This window comes from Apiospora hydei (genome assembly GCF_038363865.1).
Source record: "Apiospora hydei strain CBS 114990 chromosome Unknown utg000009l_segment0_segment0, whole genome shotgun sequence".
In the NCBI taxonomy this organism is placed as follows: domain Eukaryota; kingdom Fungi; phylum Ascomycota; class Sordariomycetes; order Amphisphaeriales; family Apiosporaceae; genus Apiospora; species Apiospora hydei.
In genome coordinates, this window is record NW_027117368.1 from 856,907 (window position 1) to 878,129 (window position 21,223).

Here is a 21,223-nt window from a genome sequence, read left to right on the forward strand (position 1 = left end):
GTGACGAGGAAGAGGAAATGGGACTTGGATACCGAATGAAATGAAATGAGAGTGAATGTGTTCAAATGAAGGACTGGCCGTGTCGTGTGAGCAGTAGTTCGCAGAAGGACAAGTAACTGTGAGAAAGGGGGTTGCCAACCAGTATATAGGGGGCGCCGTGTCGAGAACGAGAACAATGTTAACTCCCAATGGCCAACAGTGGTGAGGAAAATACCTATCGTATACCCTCCACGAGACTTTGGAAGTTCAAGAGCATCCGGAGTAGTAATGATTGCAGTTGTATGTGAAGGTGACAAGATCTGGCGCCGAGGTGATGGAAAAGTGTATGAACCGCCAAAGCTTGGTCCCCCTTGGGTGCTGATGGTGAATAACTTGAGCTTCGACTCCCATTATCAAGTAGGTAGTCAGATTGGATTGCGGGGTAGTTGTAGCTATGCGTCCTAATTGTTTCCTTTGGACGAAGAACTCGGGTTGTTGGCTGCTTCTCTTCTAGAATGGGGCAAGCCTATAGGGAAAGGGGCTTCACACAATAGGATAGCAGCTTGTCCCTCTTTGACTTGATGACTTTATTTCACCAAGTCATCACCGTCTTGTCCTCGCGACTTGTATAGACTTATATACGTTTGTGTTAGTCTCTTCTACGACTTTCTAAGCTTCGGAAGTCGAAAGGCTGTATACCATAGAAACAAGGCATTGTTTCTTGCCAATCCCTATCTTTACCACCACTTCTCACACAAGACCCGATGCGGCTCCATGCCTAACCCATCCTTTCTCCTCAGCTTTTCCACAAACATGTCCGTCATATCCGGCACGCCACAGACATATACCACCGCGAACCTCCTCTCCGCCGATCCCCCAACCGCTTCCTCAACATCACTGATGTCCATTCGTCTTCGCACAAACGAAACCTTCGACATGTCCCCAACGTTGATGGCGCCTTTCTCATCGCCCTGACCACCACCGCCTGTCAAGAAAAGCTTCAGCTCCCCTTTGACCTTCCCGTCCTCCCCACTCCCAAAAGTCTGGGCCAGTCTGTCGAGGAATAATATCTTGCTAGCATCCCTCTTCCCTTTACTCTCCTCTCCTGACGCTCCCGACTCCGCTGAACCCAAGGTCGAGGCCGAGTTCAGAGGATCTTTCACTGAGTAAAGAAACTTGACCTCAAACGGCAGCGGCGGAATAAGCGAGCTCACCATGGCGATGAGAGGATTGATGCCGACCCCGCCCGCGACGAAGACGACACGGCGCAGGGTGCGGACATTGACGCCCGGCGGAGGCCAGACGAAGGAGCCGCCGACGCGGACTTGGAGCTCGCGGCCGATGATGGATTCCTTGGCGGTGTCCGCTGCACCCACCGTGTCCTTCTCCTCCTGCCAAAGCCAGGCCGCGGGTGGGTTGGCGGGCGATCTCTGGACAGCCAACTCCAAGTAGCCCGGCTCTGCCGCTGCCACTGCCGCTGGCGTCTCTCCGCCATCCCCCTTCACTTCCGGTACTCCATTCTTTGTTTGTGCAGTAGCGCCGGAGGCAGAAGGCCGTGCTTTCAACGGGGCCGACGTTATGGTGAAACCGCCCGCCTTGGGGACGCCGGGGCAGTAGACATCGAGCCACTGACCGGGGGAGGAACTAACAAAGCAAAAAACGAGCGTGAGCGACTAGAAACGAAAAGGAAGAAAAAAAAGCAATATGCATTCGGCCTTCCACGAGGTTCTTCCTATGCGGAGAATAGGAGAGAAGAAGAAAAAGGAAAGCGCCAGAAGAAATATTACTTACTCGCAGTTGTGGGCCATCGAGTGGTATCTCCAAACGGAAGAGCCGAACCTGGTCGTTGACCTGATCGATCCTGCGCAGCACCACTGTAAACAGCGACTGTGAAAAGGCGTTTGTTAACATGAAACCCCCAATCATCATCATGTACAGCTGAAATCATTATTAGAGTAGAGGGCTGACCTTATCTCTCGGCTCTGCCGCTGTTCGCTCGATATGCCCGAGTTTGTAATTGGCCGTGTTGGTTGATGCCATCCTAGCAGCTCTGGTAGATAAGGTGGGAGTCAAGTATCTCGAAGTGGTCCTCAATAGCAAGCGCATCTACCGGCTTGACCGAATCCTTATAGACAACACACAACGTCAGGTTTTGAAATATTTCATTATAGTACATCGGTACGCATAGTGAATGTGTAAAGTGTCAAATTGGTGGGATTGCTGAGAGCTGGTGATGATGAACCGGAGTCTCGAGCGGGGCACCAACTATCGAGCAGCATATGGCAACAAAACTTAAGCGTCCTGGGGACATGAGAGCAGCAGCAGCACCACCACCACCAAGGCCAGACCAAATCCAACCTATCACGAATGGCAATCAAATGGAGGAATAGTGTCTTCTGTAAATTATTCATTCTCCCTGAATTACTTGGCATTAACTGAGCCATCCATCGCAGCTTCAAGCATGTACGCCTTTTCCTTCCCAGCCACTCTTAAACGCCTCTCTAACTGTATCGTTTCAACCCATACAAAGCGAATTACTCATACATCGTAATCATTAATATCATACATGCGTCCCCGCCTTATACCATATACACTCTCTGCTTATATTCATGCAGTCATTCTCAGACGCCCAGAAAGTTAACTTACGTTTGATTAGATCCAGTTGCCCACTGGAGGATCTTTGCACAACTCCCAGGTATTGCGTTTATCAAACTGCTCTGTCAGAGGAGAGATCTCGTTCTCCGTGTTGCTGGTGTTATCACTGTGGAATAATAAGTGGTTTGGTATCACAATACCAGCTCGTCGACCACTGCTTCCATCAAGGGAACCTGCCCCGTCCCACACTGTCGGGGACCCCCCGTCGAAGGTCCATGCCTTGAGTTCGCGTGAGAACCGATGGTCTGTATCGCTGTGTCGTTTCCGCTCGTTGCGCCGATCGAGTAGACGTGGGCCCCAAAATCTACCGACCGATCTCTTGGGGACTGGTGACGGCATGCGCCTTATCCACATGGAATCGGCCAAACCCAACGATTCATAGCCAGTGGGAGTGGGACGCCTGGGTATGGCTTCGTCCGAAAATGAAATGGGAACTCGGGGTTGCCCAGGTTGCATGGCCGCTCGCGTGCTAAGGGGCGATGTCAATTGAGCTATATGACGTTCAAGAACACTCCCCGTGGTTGTCATGTACGCTCCCGGCTCTGGATGCCCCAGTGAATCCGAAGCCGGTGACGACGGCGGTGAATGCTCATAATCCGAAAGCGAGCCGCTTTCGCCGCCCTTTGTACCCTTCGTAGCAAGCATCACCATGGAAGGGGCAGATGAAACCACAGTGCGTGCCATTCCGATCGCAATGTTATCATCACCAAACTCCCCATCGTCAACGTACTGGGCAAGTGAAGGGGTAAGAGAAGGGCAGTTGGACTTGAGAGATGAGTACGACGAGTGCCTCGAGGCAGCCTTGGGTGGTTCAGGTAACGGACGGTGGCTTGCTTCCGCGAACAAACTGTCTTGTGTATCCATGCTTGGCTGTGACGTGGGAGGAGTGGACTCCGTGATGGGCAGCATCTGTGGCGTGTTCTTCAGAGCGGACATGGCGTCTCCTTGGTGGGTTTCGCTGGGAAAATGAGCAGGGCCGTCAAAGGCAGAGTTGTGTAATGGTTCGACTCCAAAGGTGAAGCCCGACTTACGAAACTCGTTCTCTTCCATGTTGGGGGAGTTGGTTGGTGATTTCTCTCGGGGTGACTCGGCGATGGACACGCCTGAATCGACTCGCGGCAGTGACCGTTGGCTTTCCGACGGCGGGATGAGACTCAGCTGAACAAGGTGCTTCAGGGATCGGTAATGGAAACAGAAGGTCGCATAGGGGGAATCCTTTGGGTCGACCAGAAGCCAGTCGTAGAATGTGGCGTCCTGCGGGTTCTCAACAAGGCCGCCACTTGGAGACCTGCAGCGAGGTCAACAATCAATCTTCATATTGTATCACAGTTAGAAATTGAGTGCCTGCATATGTACTTACGTTATGCCGTATCTATCCTGGCCACGGAATTCGGGTAGTTTCGGGGCACGTCGCTTTCTCCCCTTTGAGCGGAATATTTGCACTTCGATCAGGCCCCCGTCTTCAGCAGCGGACCTCTTGTCCAGACCGGCCATGAAGTGGAAATATCGGGTCTCAATCCCAACTTCCTGTGCCCCGGACCCGAGATCCTTGTCGTGGGACTGCCTGCCAGGCTCGTACAGCGCCCTCACAACGGTGCCTCTGAGGGGTTGTTCCGGATTGCCGTCCTTGTCAGGCTTCATCGAAATGCCCCAAGACGTGATTGGCCGGCCATTCATGAGCATCTTAAAGTACAGGTGCGAAGCCTGTGAGGGCACGCGAAGAACCGAGTACTTGAGCCAAAACTGCTCCCCTGTTTGAGTGTCAATCCAAAGTTATGGTTAGTCGCGGGCGAGTCGAGGGAAGATTACTCACCGGGCATCGAGGGAATGTAGACCGAGATTCTGGGCTTGACCTTTTTCTGGCGCGTAGGGTCGTCTCCATCTGTAAGTATCACCGAGGCCGAGTCAGGATGGGGGTACTCGGGCAGCTTCTTTGCCTCGGCACTGGCAACGATCGAGACATCAATGCCTCGAAAAATCGGCATCTTGACGGTTGTCAGAATGATGCTCGAAGTGTGTCGTCCATGAGATGAGAATCAAGTCAAGAAGAGGCTGGGCAGGACCGAGAGTGAGACTTTTCGAATGAGGGCAAAGTTTAACTCGAGCAGTCGGCGTTCCATGTCATGACTTGGGCTGGGTGACTGACTGGGTTATTAATCGCCTCGTTAGCTGATGTTTCGTCGAGGCTGCGCCTTCTCCAAAAAGACAATCAAATGGGGCTCGTTCCTGTTGTTGCTTCTTATTTTTGGTTTTTATGCAGCAGCTAATTCCAAATGAAACGAGTCAGTGTGAATCCAGAAGGGCCATCCGAGCTCCCCCCAAATTTCGGGTAAGTTCAGTAAGCAACATGTAATCAGCCAGGCAGGGAGGCTCTCGTGCAGAATGCTGCCCCCAGGCCAATGAATGAATGTGTGATTGATCGGGCGCATTTCACCAGCATTGCATCTGAGCGCGAAATGAACGTTGCCACAGATCATGGCCTGCATTCCAATTGATGCCCGACACACTGCCGTCAGCATATTTGCTTTCCGTACTTAGATATGGTAGAGTTCAATTGGTGAGCATTTGTGATCAACGCCTCTATTCCTTACACTGCGGGACCCCCGATATGTACAGATGCAGCTCGCCCGCTCCAGTGTCGCGCCCCTCATGACTTCTCCAAGACCTTCTTGGTGTCCTCTTCCTTGTTCAAGAGCCCCAGGTTCCTTATTTGGCCTGACGTCGGGGCGCTCTCTCCTCCTGCTGCTGAAGCCTCGGCCTTTCGGTACGCGACTTGGAGCGCTCTCACTCTGGCAGCCTGTAGTATAGCGGCGTTAGTCGGGGTTCTCGGGGGCGATCAATCGGGCTCGCGTCTAGCTGACCTCTTTCTTGTGGTGCAAGCACTCGTAGTAGTCCTCCAGCACGGGGGCGCACTTGGTCTTGCCTGAGTTATCGTCGGCGTTGGTGTTGACGACATAGCAAGCCAGAACCTCTTGCCAGAAGGGGAAGCATCGGCTGGGGCCTAGACAAGGTCAATTGGATTAGCGACTAGATCAATTGAGCGGCATGTGTAGTAGACTTACCGCCTGTAAGACCGTATCCGGACGCCATTGTGCAGTGAGGGAGGGCGTGAGGACTTTCGTGGAGCGTTTCTTGGGGATTCAATTCAGCCTCACAAGCTTCTGGGTTGACGTTGAGGTCTACCGGTAGGAGCTCCAAGCCACCCAGCAAGCCGAAGGCCCGAGTGCCAATCCGTGGCTGGTGAGTCCGAGATGCAAGACATCGATCGGCACTAGCCACAATTACCGCATAACCTAAACTCGCCGCATCCCTGCAAAGCGCTTGAGCGCATACAAGCACCAGCTCCAAGGTACTTTACTTGCTTGGCAAGAAGTGACGAACGTGGTGCTTTCACTGTTGCGCCGCCTTAATTCATACCCAGATCAGCATCCCAATGCGGTTCGGCGATATACTACTATTATTTCCCAATTTCTGATGTTGTACCGCCAGAAGATGTATAGAACCAATAATACAACATGACGACAATGATTTCCCCGCCAAGATCATCCTGCTTGCGGTCCATCTCGCTACTAAATCCGACATCGACAGCCTAACATCGCTGGCAATGCGGCATGACAAGGTACTCCAGACCGAGCTGGTCCTGCGCATCCTCTTAACTTGCCTCCCCGAGACTGTCGACTCCAACAAATATGTGTCTCTCATCGAGTGCCTAAGGTCGGAAGTGGCCGAAGACATTGAAGAAGACCAATGTCCAGAGGTCGACTGGTCCTCGGTTGAACACTTCACAGACGCCGAAGCCGCCAAGAAGGTCCGGAAACTGCGACTCCTCCCCCTCAAGTCGCCCAATGCGCCCGACGATGCCGCCGAAGACCCCATCAGTCTTTTTCTCATCCACCGCGCCCACCGGGTAGACGAGGAAGCCGGATTACTCACACAACTCCCCGACCTGATTGTGCCCTTCCTCGACCATGCGCCCTGCATTCGTGCTTGGATGATCTCGGCGCTCTTACCTCTCCTGCGTCGCAACTACGAATACTACCCAAATGCGCCCATACCACAGACCCTTGCAGCGTTCGAGCAACTCGATGACCGTGCTGCTATTAGCGTACTGCTCGACCAGACCGGTGCCCGCGACGGGGACCTACCTCAGGTTGGGCGGGATTTGCGCGGCTTGCTAGGGCCATGGATCTACCACGAGAAGAGATGGAAATCGCAAGAGTTGGCCGGACAATCCAGTGATGCGGGATCTCCATCACAGAGAATATCGTGTCCGGGCTGGGAAGAAATGCTTGAATGGCTCACACTGCAAGCATCGAGGTCTTGGAGAGTCGCAGTCAAGGCCATTGAAGAATGGGAAGGCCCCGAGGATGTCGACTTGGGGGGTTATGGTACGATGTGGCTTGGAGACGATGAGCAGGGGTTATCTCGAGCAAAGGTACGCCAGGGCCGCGCTGGCCTCGGCGTACTTGATCACCGAGGCTTCAGTAGAGGCTTTGTCAGGGGTCAACTCGATCATCACCAAGGTCATGAACCTGATGGGTGAAGATCCATGTCCCACTCTACAAGTAGCCTCGTCCCTGCTGTCACCTCTGCCAGACCTAACCAGTGAGCTTATCGCCTCCGCCCGAAATGCAACATATATGCGTAACGACCTGCTCGAAGAATCAAATGTCCTGACATCTCCCAAGAAGTTGTCCGCACAGCTGCTTCATGCACTAACACTGAGTGCCTTTATCTTGACCAAATCGGGTGCCCTTTGCAACGTTCGAAGGGCCGGAGAGCTCGCATTTCTGCAAGATGAACGCGAACAAAAGGCGGAGGCCAGCAAATTCCTTCGCAACCTTCGGAACCACGCCCCGAAAACCGAGGATAAATATTGGATGAGAGCTCGGAATGAGCTACTGTGGTTACGAGACTGGGGCGCTGAAGAAGCCTCAGATTCTGTTTCGGATCTTCGCATTCAGGGTGTGTTCGGGCAACTGAACCGAGAATTCCTCGAGATGGAGTGCCTCAAAGCAATTCTTACGAGCGGCCGTAAGTGTCTGATGAGCAAGTAGCCGAGACGAATTACCACTGACATGCTACTAGGTTACGCTCTCGCCAGATCTATTTACGAAGACTCTCCTGAACCACCTCTGCCAACTGAATTATTGGCAGAGACCATTATTGGGTCGGCAATGACGGCTTACGACAATGCCTCGAACCCCAACAGGACTCGTGGTGGTCTCTTGAAAGCTGACGACATGTAAGACTCTCATCATAGATACTGGCTAGATTCGCTGCTAACACATTGTAGCATTCATGCGTTTCCCAAAACCATCCCTGAAGACGGTCCAGCTGCCAGAAAGATCGAGGCCTTGCTGAAGGCGACACACGGGCTTGGCGAATACCGTCTTGTCCTAAAACAAGGCGAGCCATTCACTCCAGTAGTGCTACGTGTGCATTCGGATCCCATCTCCATTATTGGCAAGCTTCTCGAGCAGAACCCGAAAAGCTATACACGCCTTCTTGCGCTACTGGAGATCGGCGAGAACATGGTCAAGGCTGGTCTGCCCAATCAAGAAAAGTCCTCGAAATTCCATACATCTTCCGAGTCTGCTGCCACAGATCAACAATTTGTGGTCGAGAAACGCATAACAGCAATGTGTGTTGACGCAGCCCTTACTGAGGACGACTTTGAGACTGCGTATTCTTATGTCGTCAATCGATTGGCTTCGACAGGCGGCCCCGTGCAGATGAAAGCGGCGAATGGGGATTCTTGTTCCACTACTTTTGATGAATACTCCTGGAAAGCCGCGCTACAGGCGGGCAAATACCGCCGCACCGCTCGTACCGTACGACCTACCCATATCGGAACCTCGAGCGGAAATCTGGACATCCGCCACTTGGAGCAGCGCATGGAGTGTCTGTCGACCGCCTTGCGAATCGCGCCCCCGCGACGCTGCAGGAGATCCTGAACGTCTTCCGCCGCTGCGAGGAGGAGCTGGACGCGGCCATCAAGGCCGAAGAGCAACAGGAGAACGCGTGGGACAACCAAGGCGACAATACGGTCCAAGCGATGCCGGGCGGCTTTAACAGCACCGTGCCCGCGGGCGTGGTCAAGTACTCGTCGCCCAAGTCGTCGCGGCAGCAGGAGGAGGCGCCCATGTCGCTGTTCGACCTGTCCCGGGCCAGCATAACGCGAGCGCAGCGCAACTTCTCGGCGCTCTCGAGTCTGCAGCAGAGCAGCGGCCAGACTACTACCGCTGTCAAGGAGGGCGGCAGCGAGCATCACTCGGAGGCGGACGAGGCCGCGAGGGTCAGGAAGAGGGACCAGCTCCGCGAGGCGGCGGTGGGGACCCTGGCGTCGGGTGTGGGTTGGCTTATCGGGGCAACGCCGGCTGTCAATAATCAGGCACAGGAGAGGGATTAAGGGGCGGCGATGATGTATGAATGGGCAAATGGGCAAATGACACATACTATTCTACAACTACAAAATACACAAATACTTAATCAGCGTCACCACCGTTTTTGATGGGATAATCTAATCAGGCACGCATAGATCAGACAGGAGGAAAGTCATTAACGTTGCAGTTTTACGAATTGCTAGTAAGGAGTATCAAGTTCATATTAGGAAATCAACAAAATGAATATGATGAGTAACAGACAGTTACGTAGTAAGTGTATGAAGAAGGTCCCCCATATGAGAAAATACATCCCCTCTCCCTCATATCCTAAATCATTGCGCACATTCCTTTACTACAGGGGCGGCAGTTCTCCTAAATTGTAGTAGATCTCTCTCCCCCTTTCTCAACCAATGTGACATTGCAGGCCGTCCCCGATTCAAGAAAGACGACTTCCTCCTTACATCCGCGATGGCCTTCTGCGCCACCCTACGGCCAATCGGGGTCGTGGGCAGGACCGGTACACCAGATGGGCGAAACTTCGGGCTGGTGGGGGTGGTGGTAGGTATGCTTTCTATGCTGCTTATGGGGGATCTGGATTAGTAAATCATGTCCACTCTTGACGATGATGATGGTCATGGTGGAAACCGTGATCCTATAGACACGTACTGACCTGATGATAATGATGATGACTGATCCGTATCCTTCTTCGGCAGACCGACATGCCGAATAGCATGCCGCGCCTTCTCAACAGCCACCGCCGGCGCCTCGCCATGGAAACTCAGCGCCGCACCGCCGCCATCCAAGTCGCTATCGCTGGTCTCACTGCTGTTCGCGCCACCACCGCCGCGGATCCAAGGATTCGTTCCAGGCGTGTATTTATATGTTTGAGCAGGAGCAGGAGCAGGAGCAGGAGCAGGAGCAGGAGCAGGAGCAGGAGCAGAAGGAGAAGAGGAGGAGCTAGTGCCCGGAATAGCCCCCTTCGTGAAGCTCTGGTCAAATTCCCGGGCGGCGTCCTGGTACTGGTTCTTCTGCTGTTGGCGCGTCGGGCGGACCGGAGGCGGGACGCCCGGGATGGGACCCGAGGCGAAGCCCTGGTTGAAGGGGGCGGCGCCGACGGTCAGGTCCTGCTGCTGCTTCTCGAAGCTGCGCTTGTGGGCCTGGGCGAACTTGGCGCTGCCGAGGCCGGCGTTGTTGTTGTTATTGGGGCCTTTCGCCATGAAGTCGTAGTAGTTCTTGTTGTTGCGGGAACCGCCGAACGGTGAATATCTGCCGGAGGAGGGTGGTCTCTTGTTGCTGCCGCCCGTCTGTGAGTAACTCAAAGGTCGGCGAATGTTAGTAGTAGGCTTGTTCGTGCCCGGAGACGCAGTCGTAGCATCAGTCGTAGCAGTAGCAGTAGCAGTAGTAGCCGTCTTGGCGTTGCCTGTTTCGGTCGCGGATGAAGTAGCCACCGCCGCGGCGATCCGCTGCCGGTACTCCTCCTGCAAGCGCTGGATATGCCGCTCCATCTCCTCGGGCGACTCCAACGAAGGCTCCTCGAGGGACAGGCCCTTCTCCAGCAGCTCCCGGTCCTTCTTGCGGCCCTCCTCCATCATCTTGTCGTACGCCTCCTTGTGCTCGACGGCGAACCACGGCTTCTTGACGTGGTTGGGGCCCGGGTTGGCCGGGGGGGAGATCCTCCCGCTCTCGTACATCTCCCAGATCTTCTTGCGCCGCTCGGGCGTCAGCGTGGGGAACATCTGGGCGCGGTTCGGGTCGGGCTCGAAGACGCCGCCGTAGGGATTGCCGTCGAAGGGCTGCGGCCGCGGGCGAGGCTCCTGCTTCACGTACTTGTCCCAGACGTTGGGGTTGATCTGAGCAACGGGAGGCGAGGTGTCGTAAAAGGGCTTGGGCGGCTTCTGAGGCTGAGGCTTAGGCTGAGGCGGCGGCGGCGGCGGCGGAGTCGGCTCCGGGTATGTCTCCTTGGGCGCGAAGAGGCCGCCATTCGGGCTGCAACGGGCGAGGTCCTCCACAAAGGTGACGTTCTTCTTCACCTCTTCCAGGTTGACGGAGGGTGCGCCGGTAAAGGAGTTGCGGAGATTAGGCTTGACGCGACCATTGATAGGGGCAGGCATGCGGTCGAACTCCCAGGCGGGCTTCATGTACCCGTTGGTGCCAAACGTCTCCGCCACCGCCTCGTCCACCTGTTCTTGGGTGTAGTTGGTGGTGTTGTAGTTGTCGTCCTCGCCGCCGCCATAGCCGTAGCCTTCGCCGTGTAGTTGGTCATAGTGCTCGTCGTCAAGCGGCGGGGCGTCTGGCATCTCGACCTCCCTGTCGAAGAAGCCGCCGTCGTCGTTGCCGGTGTCGTTGCAGGCGCCGTTGAACGGGCAGGCCTGACGGTCGCGTTCCTCGCCGTAGCGCTCGGCCCACTTCTTCATGTTCTGCTTGGCGAAGTCGCAGTCGTTGCGCAGCTGGTCGCCGCTGGTGCCGTTGCAGAGGGCCCACGAATCGGTGCCGCCGTAGAACCGCGCCCACAGGTTCGGGTCCGTGAGGGTGCGGTCGGGTGTTCTGGCGGGTTGCTGGTGCTGGCTCTGGAGGCAGGATCGCATTCTCGCGGTGCGGAGAGAGAGAAAAGGATGGGAACCAGGGCCGGGGAAGCTGGTGCCGAAGGAGTCGCGGTTGTTAACGTCGTAGAAGCGGAAGCCCCTCAGGAAGTCGGCAAGGTTCTTGGCAGGCTGGCCTGTCGCTGCTGCTGACCCAGCCTGGCTGCCCTGAGGCCGGAAACGCCCCGTGGAAGATGCCCCGTTGTTGTTGTTCTTGTTGTCGAAGAGACCCTGGACGCCCCTCGCGGATGTTGTGGCCTGGCCTTTGTAGAAGTTGAGCGCATCTTTGGAATTCCACCCTCGCCCACTGCCGCCGTAGATGAAGTCGCCTTCGTAGTCCATTATACTCTCTTTCACGGCGGCCCTATCCACGGCCGACATATCGCGACCATGTTTACGTAGATACTTGATATCGGCCGAACGCGAGCGCTCATTGGTCTCAATCCAGCTGCGCATCAGCTCTATGGACTCGCGCTGTCCGTTTAGGTCCTCCTCGCTCTTGCAGCCGGCTCCGGCGAGGTACTCCCTGATACACTCGTTGATGTCCTCGGCACGCTCCTCCTCCTCGGCACTATCATCATCACTGTCGTCGCCTTCTGACGGGAAATATGCATCGTCGTTGTGCCCATAATCTGATTCGCCGTCGCTGGTGAAAAGAGCGGACTCATCGTCGCCTACATCATCGCCCTTGACAGCGGCCGACCTGGCACTCACGATGTCGCCAGACCTATCGGCCGCTCCCCCCTTTCCCCCTTTTCGGGGATGACCGCCAAACTGCCATCCGGGGCCCCAGCACCGTCCTCATTCGCCATTTCAATCCCAAGCCCAACGTCAGTCTGCGAACCCTGCGAAACCTGGCTCCGCTCCCTCTGCGCACACATGTAGGCGCGGTCATTGAGCGCGCGCGTGATCTCCTTAATCCTCGCCGCCTCATCGGCTGCCGCCTTGCCGTCGTCCTTGTTACCGCCGACGCTGCTGCCGTTGCTACTGACGCTGCTGAAGTAGTTGGCTCCCTGGCGCAGCACCTCGACGCCGTAGCGCTCGACCTCGACCTCATTGCCCTTGCCGCTGCGGTGGTCCCGGACCGCCTCAAGGAGGAGCGCGATGGTGTTGTTAATGCGCACCCGGCGGCGGCTGCGCCTCTTCTCCTTCTCGTCCTTCGACTGCGCCGCCGCCTTCTGCTCGCGCCAGGCGTCCAGCTCCTCGGGTGTCAGCTCTTGCTCGGCGGGCTTGCCGAGCTCCGCTTTCGCGGCCGTGAGCTCGCGCTGCTGGCGGATCTTCTCGCAGAGACGTTGGCGCCTCTCTTTCCGTTTTTTGGACTTGTTGATCTTTCGTTGAGCCGTCAACTCTTCGTCTGCCTGGGCTTGTTCGGCCTCAAGTTGTTCGACCTGCTCTATTTCGCTTGGCCGCGGCTGCTTCTGCTCAACTTGCTCTGGCTCGTCCTGCTCTGGCTCGTCCTGCTCTGGCTCGTCCTGCTCTGGCTCAACTTGCTCTATTTCGACTTGCTCTGTTTCATCTTGCCCTGATTCGACTGTGTCCTGTGCATTCTTATAAACTGCCCATTCTCGTTCAAGATCTTATTCACGAGAATGCATTAACAAAAGGCTACCTTCAATGACCCAGGGGATACGGGCCCTTGAGACAAACGAGAGATAAATGGGTATTGTACTCACCGGAGGCGGTCTTTTCCTCCTGCCCTTCCTCGACCATCTGTGCCCAGTCCTGTTTTGGTGCCATGGTGACGATGACTCTTCCCACAGAAGCAGCCGTTTCTTCCCACTACGGGGGAAAAAGTCAATCGATTGATAGGGAACTCGAGAAAGAGATGGGATATCTCAACAGATGCTGAGTCTACCTCCCAAAACCTCAATTCAGTTTGCTTATTATTATTTCGGTATATGCATCAGCTGAAAAGAGAGCACGAGAAGTGACAGCTAAAGGAAAGTAGGAACTCATCCATATTCAGATCAAAGGAAAGCAGACATTATGGAGATGGAGCTTTCTACTTCCCAGGCTTCCTCTTTCGGCATTGTCAGAAGCCTCGTGGTAGATGCTTCCGGCTTGGGTCTTTGTTGTCTCACTTGGGAACAGCAGATTCACTGCACTCAGTCACCGTGGCCCCTTCCCACTGGCCCTACTGCCATAGACAAAGGAGTCAACCCAAGCGGCAGTCCATCTTCCTGGAGACATCCGATATGAATCATACACGTCCTTCCATAGCTCTTCACGATAAAAGACCATACATCACTCGGGTTCACCCATATGTATGAGTGCACATAAGCAGACTAGTAGGTTAGCCAAGCCGGAGCAGTTCAAGATCATACATGGACAACGCATTCGTATCTGAAGAAGAAAAAAGTGATACTTAATCAGGGCAATCATTTCATTCAACTACATACCTATAAACCTATGAGTAGTACACTGTGACTTGTTTTGGTAGTAGCACCCTTCGACGAAACAGTAAACCCTCTCTTACCTGACTCAGACAGCATCATCTGAAAGCATTGACCAGAGGGCAAATCCAAGGAATCTAACATGTCGGGGTCAGGCCTTACCATGCCATTTGATCCCAAGCCACATGCATTCCAATGCTTTCAATGCTAGAATATTGCCTTAAAGGCCCGCACTGTCAGTCAGCTTCTTTGTTTGGGGACATTACCTTGAAGCACAGAGTCCAGTGGGTGGAATGAGGCGCGCTGGTACAAAGGAAGGCGTGTAGCCGGAAACGAATTGACGGAGCAATGGTGACTGCGACATGTGTATGCTTTTCCGGCAAGGCTGGCGAGAGCTGCGTATTAATGCAGGCTCTTTACGGCGGATGCTGAAAGTCCCATCATGCTGAAAAAGTCAGGGATTCTGGCGGGGACGATTGGTTTAGGCGAGTTCATTGTGATTACGGAAAGTCGTGTCAATTGTTGCACCATTGGTGGAATTTGCGATCAATTACGAGTTGCACTTTGCTGCTGGCCATACCATGCTGAGGTCTCTTGACCAATGCCGGCAAAATGCTGCTGAAAACTCTGCAGTCGTTATGCTTCGTCAAGTCTCGAAACCCTCGGAACTGAAAATAATGATACAAGTGTGGCTGAAAAGGGTGATAAAGGCGTTCTTGGGTTTTTGGTGTCCACGGCAGAAACGAGATGTAGGGTGCGGTGCGATCCAGCGAAGGTGGAAGATAATGGGTAAATAGTCGCGAGAAACTTCGGGGTGCCGCATCAACTCAAACCCATTTCCGCAGAGTCATTCCAAACAAAGACGTCACCTGGTGATACCGTCGAAAACATCCGGGCACCACCACTGTCGATCTCCCCTTCCAAGATTAGGGTAGAAATAGGAAAACAAGTGGGAAATGCCTTTTCCTTCCTGCCTGCCGTGTAAAAACTCCTCGTGGCAAATTTTCTGGTATCCGCCGCATTCATGTGCCTAGACAAACAAGAGAAAATGAGATCAAGCTAGAGGGGACTTATCTTGAACCGCCTGCCCAAGACAAGATCGCCGGAAAGTCACTCAGAGAGGGCCCGAATGACCTGAAGTCAGCAGTGGCCAGAAATTCACCGAGCATACCCTTGCTGGCTACTAAGCAGCACCTCCTCCGTAGGCGTCGCGCTCGGGTCGGGAGCCCGACTCAGCGTAGCCAGAGGGAGCGGCATCACGGGATCGAGCCTCGCGCTCAGGACGTTCGTAGCCACGATCTCTGTCGCCGCCGCCGCCACGACCACCGTAGCGTCCGCCATCGCGGTCTTCACGACCACCGCTGGCGTAACGGTCGGTCCGGCCGGCGCTACCTGTGTAGGTATCGTCGCGGTCACGTCGCTCGTAGCCGCCGCCGCCGCCGCCACGCTCCTCTCTGTATCCACCTCTTTCCTCACGGTAAGTACGATCGTATCCACGGTCGTCACGGTAGTTTCGATCATAGCCACGGTCGTAGCCGCGATCATCGCGACGATCGTAGCCACCACCACCACCACCACCTCGGTAGCGGTAGGGATCATCACGGCCGCCGTAGCCGCCACCGTAGCCGCCGCCACCGTAACCGCCGCCACCGCGGCGACCACGGTCATCGAAGCGACGACCACCCTCTGATTCTATATGGTGAGAATTTGGATCTAATAGCGTGTATGGATGTCGGGAATAAACTCACCTCGCTTGGGAGGACCGAAGTACTTGCCGGGAGTGGGAGTGCGAGGACGGGCGCGACGGGCCTTCTCAATGCTCAAGGTACGGCCGTCGATGACCTCGCCTTGCAAGCCATCCTTGGCAGCATCGGCCTGATCCGAAGTGACCATCTTGACGAAGCCGAAACCGCGGGATTCCTTGGTGTGGGGATCCTTCATGATCTGGCACTTCTCAACCTCGCCGTACTTCTCGAAGAGGCGCGTAACCTCGCCTTCAGTCAGTCTGGGATGGATGCCAGTCACGAACAGGTTGGAGCCGGGGTTGATGGCGCCATCTTCGTCGTTCTTGTGACCACCGTCGTCCTTCATGTTGCTATACCGACTTCACATTAGGATCAGAGCCGTGTGACTTAAAAGGTGGAATATGATTGATTAGGTTGCTTACGTGTCATTGTTGCCGTTGGGCGAGGCCGAGCGGCGACGAGTATCGTGACCATCGTCGCGAGAAGCACGAGGTGAAGCGCTTCGCTGGTCGCGCTCGTATCGAGGACCATCGTCTGTTGGCAGGGGAAAAATTATTAGCAAGATGGAAACGCGACGTGGATCGTAGAGTTGACGGGGAGTGGCAAAACACCAGCATCAAAACACGCGGCGCCCTGGTAATCAGGTTTGGGGTTGTAATTCAGAGGAGCTTACCTTCGAAGCGATCGCCGTCAGCAGTCTCGTAGTCCATAGCAGCGGTAGCCATGATGCGATGGTTTAACTGAGTCTTCTCAGTTGGTTATGTCTGTGGGAAGAAAGGTGAGCGTGCTGTCACTAGCGTTGTCCGGCTGTTGAAGCAGCGCGGCTGGCACGTGTAGTGGGTATGGGAAATTGGCCTAGTGCTATGGCCGAGGTGTAAAGTGCTGAAGAAGTGAGGATTTGCGTTCGAATTGCCAGCGAACAAAAGGCAAGTGCTGGGGAAAAGAAGTTCGTTCGCACCCTTTGAATCAGGTGCAGTGGATGGCGGTGTGAAAGGTTGATGTTGTTGTTGTTGTTGGAAAGAGGGAATGATGATGGGAGATGCGAAATGAGAAATCGATGCAGGCAGCAGGTGTGGCTGCTATCAGATCCCGGGTGGCAGTTGTCTGGGCGAAGGAAAAAAAATTGTACGGGCCAGGCGGGCGAAATGACAGAAGGCAAAAAAAGGAAAAAAAATTAAGCGAGGTTGGCCTACCTAGCAGCACAGTATCAGTATCGCGACGAGGCCCTAGAGTGATTAGTTAATGGGGATGATGATGTGTTCGATCAACACAACTGAAGCCTGGCTGTCTGAAGGGATTCAAGACAGTCGATGATGATAACAAAGCTGCTGTAGATCCAGATCTAAAAAGCAGGATGGAGTCTTTTGGTGAGAGCGATGCAGGTCGAGCGAGGCTGCCAGAATTCTAAGGTTCTAGGTTCCAAGGTTCAGCAACAGCACGAAACTGTGGAGTTGCCAAAAAGTTCCCGTCAGTTCGCAGATTCGCCAAGTGGGGCGACCATGCCATGAGCAGCAGTCATTCGGGGAGCTGGCCCGCTGTGAGCCGCACTATTCGGGCTTTTTATTCACTGTTATGCCACTGCTCTATGAGTACCTTGCTTCCCGACATCGATTGCGCTTCACCTTCACCGGGCAGTGACAAAAAGCAGCAGTCCAACCATTTCAGTGACGGGCAGCTACGTGTATCTATCTACATGTATCTACATGTATCTACATGTATCTACATACATATACATAAGTCATCCATTGGCCAGACGTACTTCTTACTCCATCGCTAACGCGCTGCCCCAACACCAGTTATACCACCTCCAAACCACCATCGAGACTGACGTGAATGGGTTTCCACTGTTCTTACAAATATTGCACTGACACCCGGCAAGGCAAGGCAAGATAAGGCAAAACCTTAGGCAACAAGTCTTTGTTGCCTCTGTTGGTAGTTGGTGCATGCAGTTTCCAAATGCGGTCAGACTATTGCATAAACAAGCATGTTGGGTCGCATTCTTTCAGCTTTAATCTGGCTGTTTGCAGCCTTTCAAGGATCGCACCACGTCAATAGCTGACCACAGCATGTGCAACACTACCCACATGCAGCAGCTTACGGTGCACTACCGAAATGATTCCATCATCGTTCTCGAGCTGTAGGAAGCAGCTTCGGATTGAATAAGCAACAACGAAATAAAAGCCGGGGAAAAAAAGACTGAAATATTGAGTATTTTTTAGGACAAGCATGCGATCGTTAAAGCTACCACTAGAAAGGATAAAACTACCAATGGCCAGTATTGTGTTTAAGCACCGCACTACAGCTCAGACGGACCACTGTCGTCAGCTTCCAGGGCGGCCTCCACGTTGATCTTGGCTGGTTCTGCCAGATCAAGGTAACCCAAGGCCTGGGCGGCTTTGCCCCCACAGGCCCTCTCAAGCGCTAGGAACGCGAAGTGGCCGCCCACCACCGGCCGGGCCTTAAATTCAATGCCCGAGGGAAACCCTCCGTCGCCCTCGGTATCGTACAGGTCTGTAAGCGGTAGATCTAGAGGGGCAAGTTAGTTATTGCAACGGTAACGGATTTAATCATAGTAAAAACAGAGCAGATAGAGAAGAAGGGTTGTTTACGGGTGGATGTCTCATTGACCCATTTGGCCACAGACTGCAAGATCTCCGTGCGGACCTTCTTGCTGGCCACAGCAGCAGCGAAAAACTCCCAGTCGCTCTTTGTCTGCAAACTGCGCTGGTCTAGTGGCAGGCCGTATCTTTGCAATACGTTGTGGTACCAGTCACTCTGCATCTGGTAAACCTTCTCCGGGATGAAGGGAGAAGTCTTGTTGCCGTTGCCAGGGAGGTGGAAGCAGAGGAGAGCATCCGCGTATAGGTTGTAAATCGTTGTCCATGATCCCTCCCACGTGTAAGAAAGCTTGGCGTGTGTGCCGTCTCGTGAGATACCCATCTCCTGCCACTTATCGATATATTTGTCGGCGATGCGGCTATACTCTTGAGCCTTGGAAGAGCTTCCAACAAGTTCCGAGAGGTCGGCCATGGCTTTGATACCGACAATGCCTTTAAGTGCCAAGTTGGTCTGGTTGGCAAGCCAGCCAGCAAAGTCGTCGGTACAAAGCTGGTTTGCTGGGATCAAGGACTCGCGAACAAGGTAGCCAGTCCATTTCTTCCAAAGGGAGTAGGAGCGAGAAACCCATTTCTGGGCAGCTTTCACTCCAGTGGTGCCCATGTCCTCCCAAGTCCGATCCATGCCGTATTGGTCGACCGAGGAAGAAAATTCCTTGGGCCCAGCTCGCAGAGCCACAGCGGTAGTGGACGCGTCCAGAGCAAACGCTGGCTGAGAACCATCTTTCATGGCGTTGGCCAGGGCCAATCCCATAATCAGCATGTTTCCACATTCTTCAACAGGCATGTACTCGTCATTGCCGTCGGAGTGACCAGTGGCGTTAGGGAAATGGGTTCCCAGATCGTGCATGCTGTAGTCGTTGGGATATTGTCCGCTTAGCTGGTGTTCCAGGAGTGGCTCCAAGAGATAGGCCAGCCATCGTGGATTCGTGTACAGGAAGAACGGGAATGCTGGGAAAATGACATCGACTGTCTGGAAGTTGCCGTTTGACGAGATCTCCTTCAAGAAAAGGATCGGATTATCAGGAGTACCCGCCCACTGTGTAGCTCCGAATACCTGTCGCGCCGATAGAGCCGCGATATCTCTGTAATCAGCTGATCCAGAAGCAAAAGCATCCTTGGCTAGCGTCTCGGAATAGTCATATGCGAGAGAAGAGGCGGTCTTAAAGTCGTGGTAGTGGTAATGTATCATATCCTCCGCCGTGAAGAAGTATGAGGCCCATAGTGGACGCATTTGGGTGAGTCCCCTAGCCGAGGCAAATTGCACAACTGGATCTTGGATGAGGGAGAAGGTGAAAAGCATGCTGTCGGCGGCGACTGCCTTTCGGGAGCTGTTGCTGCTGAGCTTGAACTCTTTGGAAAAGGCAAAGAGCGGTTCGTCGTCAAACATCTTACGGAACGAGGAGTCGACCTTGTTGGTGAGCTCTCCATGCTTCGAGAACTGTCGCCGGATTGCATTCGCCTCTCCAGACTGGTGCTGGGCATCGGCCGGGGCAGTAAAATAAAGGGTTCCCCATTCCGCGTGATCCCAGTTTTCGGTAAGAAGTTCCGGGTACTGGCGTTCAATCTTCCAGGTCTTAAGGTGGCTAGCCGATGCCTTGCTCGACTTGGACTCTGAGAGCTCCCACTTGATGTGGTTGTCTCGGTTCCCACTCACCCATTCTCCATTGATGTCACAGAAGATACTAATGTCCAGGTTGCCTTCGACGTAAACCGTCATGTACGAGGCCGGAAGAGCTTGTCGGAATGTCGAGGTTGGCGTGATGGGTGACATGAAGGACAGAATGACCTGGACCTCGCCATCGCCAGTAGCATTGGCGATGGTGTACGTCAGGTTCGTCGTGGACGCGTCGAAGGTCGGGCCATTGTAGTGTGGGAAAGCAGTCTTGTAGCTACAAGGCAATCAGCATTACGTGATATATGGGGGGTATATACTCATGTCACCAACCGGCCGCTCTTGTCGCCTAGGAAGTCGTGTGGGCGTCCGAGAAGAGGGTATACGCTGTTCGTCTCAGGCACGGCGGCCATGACAGCGAACCCAAATGTACTACCAGTGTAGAAGATAGGCCATTGCTTCCAAGGCTCATCTCTAGCGGAGGGCAGCCAAGTACTCAGGTACGGGTTACGGACGACCAAAGGTAAGGTCTTGGGCGTCAAGGTCGAGGCACTGGCTAGGGCGGCCAGTGCCCCAATGGCAGACACAATGTCAAATCTCATGGCGCGTTGTCAGACTCTACCCAGACAAGCAATGGGGGAACTAAGACACCAATTGCAGACGCTCTGTGGCTACATAAGACTCCGGCGAGCAAGGGAAGGTAGAGATCTGGGAGGGATCTAGCTTAGAACCTCGAAAAAAAAGTGAAGGTATGGAAATGATTGAACAAGAAAATGATCGTGGTCTAGGTAGGCTGACCAGAGCTTGGTTGGGACCAGAAGAGGCAGGAGATGGCAGGAAAAGCAAGCTTGGAAGTAAAGCTGCAAGCAAACCTGTTGTAATGAGAGGATGGAAGAAGAGGGAGAAGAATAGCAAGTAGCCAGCCCGGTAGCAGAGGACGATGGTCCACGTAAGACTGGCCGAGCCCGATGATCAGGGATTCGAGCTTCCCACGAGCCAGTGACGTCTCCGGCTCTTTCTGTTTCTGTTACAGCTGAAGCCTCCGCCGGCAGCCGCGGCGTGGGCCCACTCCCCACAGGGATGAGCAGAGCAGTACCTTGGTCGCCAACTGCGAAAGGGGTCATACGGCGTGGGGTTCCGTTGAATAGGAGGACGGTCTGGCGGTCATAAGGGTTTCCAAACGAGGTCACGAGGTGCATGGCATTTTTATTTCCTCTGGTGGGGGTAGCAGCCAGACATGCCAACTTAAAAGTGCA

General features: G+C 54.2%; 8 protein-coding genes across 8 annotated transcripts; 3 read left to right on the forward strand and 5 right to left on the reverse strand.

The window, feature by feature from the left end:
* Positions 1-716: 716 nt before the first annotated feature.
* PG997_012025 (uncharacterized protein) lies at positions 717-2,019 on the reverse strand (the record flags this gene model as incomplete). The annotated part of the gene is made up of 3 exons (XM_066816340.1): positions 717-1,652; positions 1,771-1,866; positions 1,948-2,019. 3 exons carry the CDS (start codon positions 2,017-2,019, stop codon positions 717-719), a joined length of 1,104 nt encoding a protein of 367 aa, XP_066662032.1.
* A 612-nt stretch (positions 2,020-2,631) lies between these two features.
* PG997_012026 (uncharacterized protein) lies at positions 2,632-4,619 on the reverse strand (the record flags this gene model as incomplete). Its single annotated transcript, XM_066816341.1, has 3 exons — positions 2,632-3,922; positions 3,995-4,385; positions 4,448-4,619. 3 exons carry the CDS (start codon positions 4,617-4,619, stop codon positions 2,632-2,634), a joined length of 1,854 nt encoding a protein of 617 aa, XP_066662033.1.
* A 662-nt stretch (positions 4,620-5,281) lies between these two features.
* On the reverse strand, positions 5,282-5,724 carry PG997_012027 (uncharacterized protein; the record flags this gene model as incomplete). The annotated part of the gene is made up of 3 exons (XM_066816342.1): positions 5,282-5,431; positions 5,496-5,635; positions 5,697-5,724. 3 exons carry the CDS (start codon positions 5,722-5,724, stop codon positions 5,282-5,284), a joined length of 318 nt encoding a protein of 105 aa, XP_066662034.1.
* A 514-nt stretch (positions 5,725-6,238) lies between these two features.
* Positions 6,239-9,046, forward strand: PG997_012028 (uncharacterized protein; the record flags this gene model as incomplete). The annotated part of the gene is made up of 5 exons (XM_066816343.1): positions 6,239-7,003; positions 7,065-7,668; positions 7,723-7,879; positions 7,931-8,463; positions 8,529-9,046. The coding sequence occupies 5 exons, from the start codon at positions 6,239-6,241 to the stop codon at positions 9,044-9,046; spliced, it is 2,577 nt and encodes an 858-aa protein (XP_066662035.1).
* A 744-nt stretch (positions 9,047-9,790) lies between these two features.
* Positions 9,791-10,282, forward strand: PG997_012029 (uncharacterized protein; the record flags this gene model as incomplete). The annotated part of the gene is made up of 2 exons (XM_066816344.1): positions 9,791-9,902; positions 10,008-10,282. 2 exons carry the CDS (start codon positions 9,791-9,793, stop codon positions 10,280-10,282), a joined length of 387 nt encoding a protein of 128 aa, XP_066662036.1.
* A 231-nt stretch (positions 10,283-10,513) lies between these two features.
* PG997_012030 (uncharacterized protein) lies at positions 10,514-13,125 on the forward strand (the record flags this gene model as incomplete). The annotated part of the gene is made up of 5 exons (XM_066816345.1): positions 10,514-10,843; positions 11,060-11,227; positions 11,276-11,719; positions 12,086-12,184; positions 12,325-13,125. The coding sequence occupies 5 exons, from the start codon at positions 10,514-10,516 to the stop codon at positions 13,123-13,125; spliced, it is 1,842 nt and encodes a 613-aa protein (XP_066662037.1).
* Positions 13,126-15,175: 2,050 nt separating this feature from the next.
* On the reverse strand, positions 15,176-16,462 carry PG997_012031 (uncharacterized protein; the record flags this gene model as incomplete). Its single annotated transcript, XM_066816346.1, has 4 exons — positions 15,176-15,684; positions 15,741-16,096; positions 16,160-16,271; positions 16,411-16,462. 4 exons carry the CDS (start codon positions 16,460-16,462, stop codon positions 15,176-15,178), a joined length of 1,029 nt encoding a protein of 342 aa, XP_066662038.1.
* Positions 16,463-18,033: 1,571 nt separating this feature from the next.
* Positions 18,034-20,569, reverse strand: PG997_012032 (uncharacterized protein; the record flags this gene model as incomplete). Its single annotated transcript, XM_066816347.1, has 3 exons — positions 18,034-18,263; positions 18,347-20,244; positions 20,301-20,569. The coding sequence occupies 3 exons, from the start codon at positions 20,567-20,569 to the stop codon at positions 18,034-18,036; spliced, it is 2,397 nt and encodes a 798-aa protein (XP_066662039.1).
* Between the last annotated feature and the right edge of the window lie 654 nt (positions 20,570-21,223).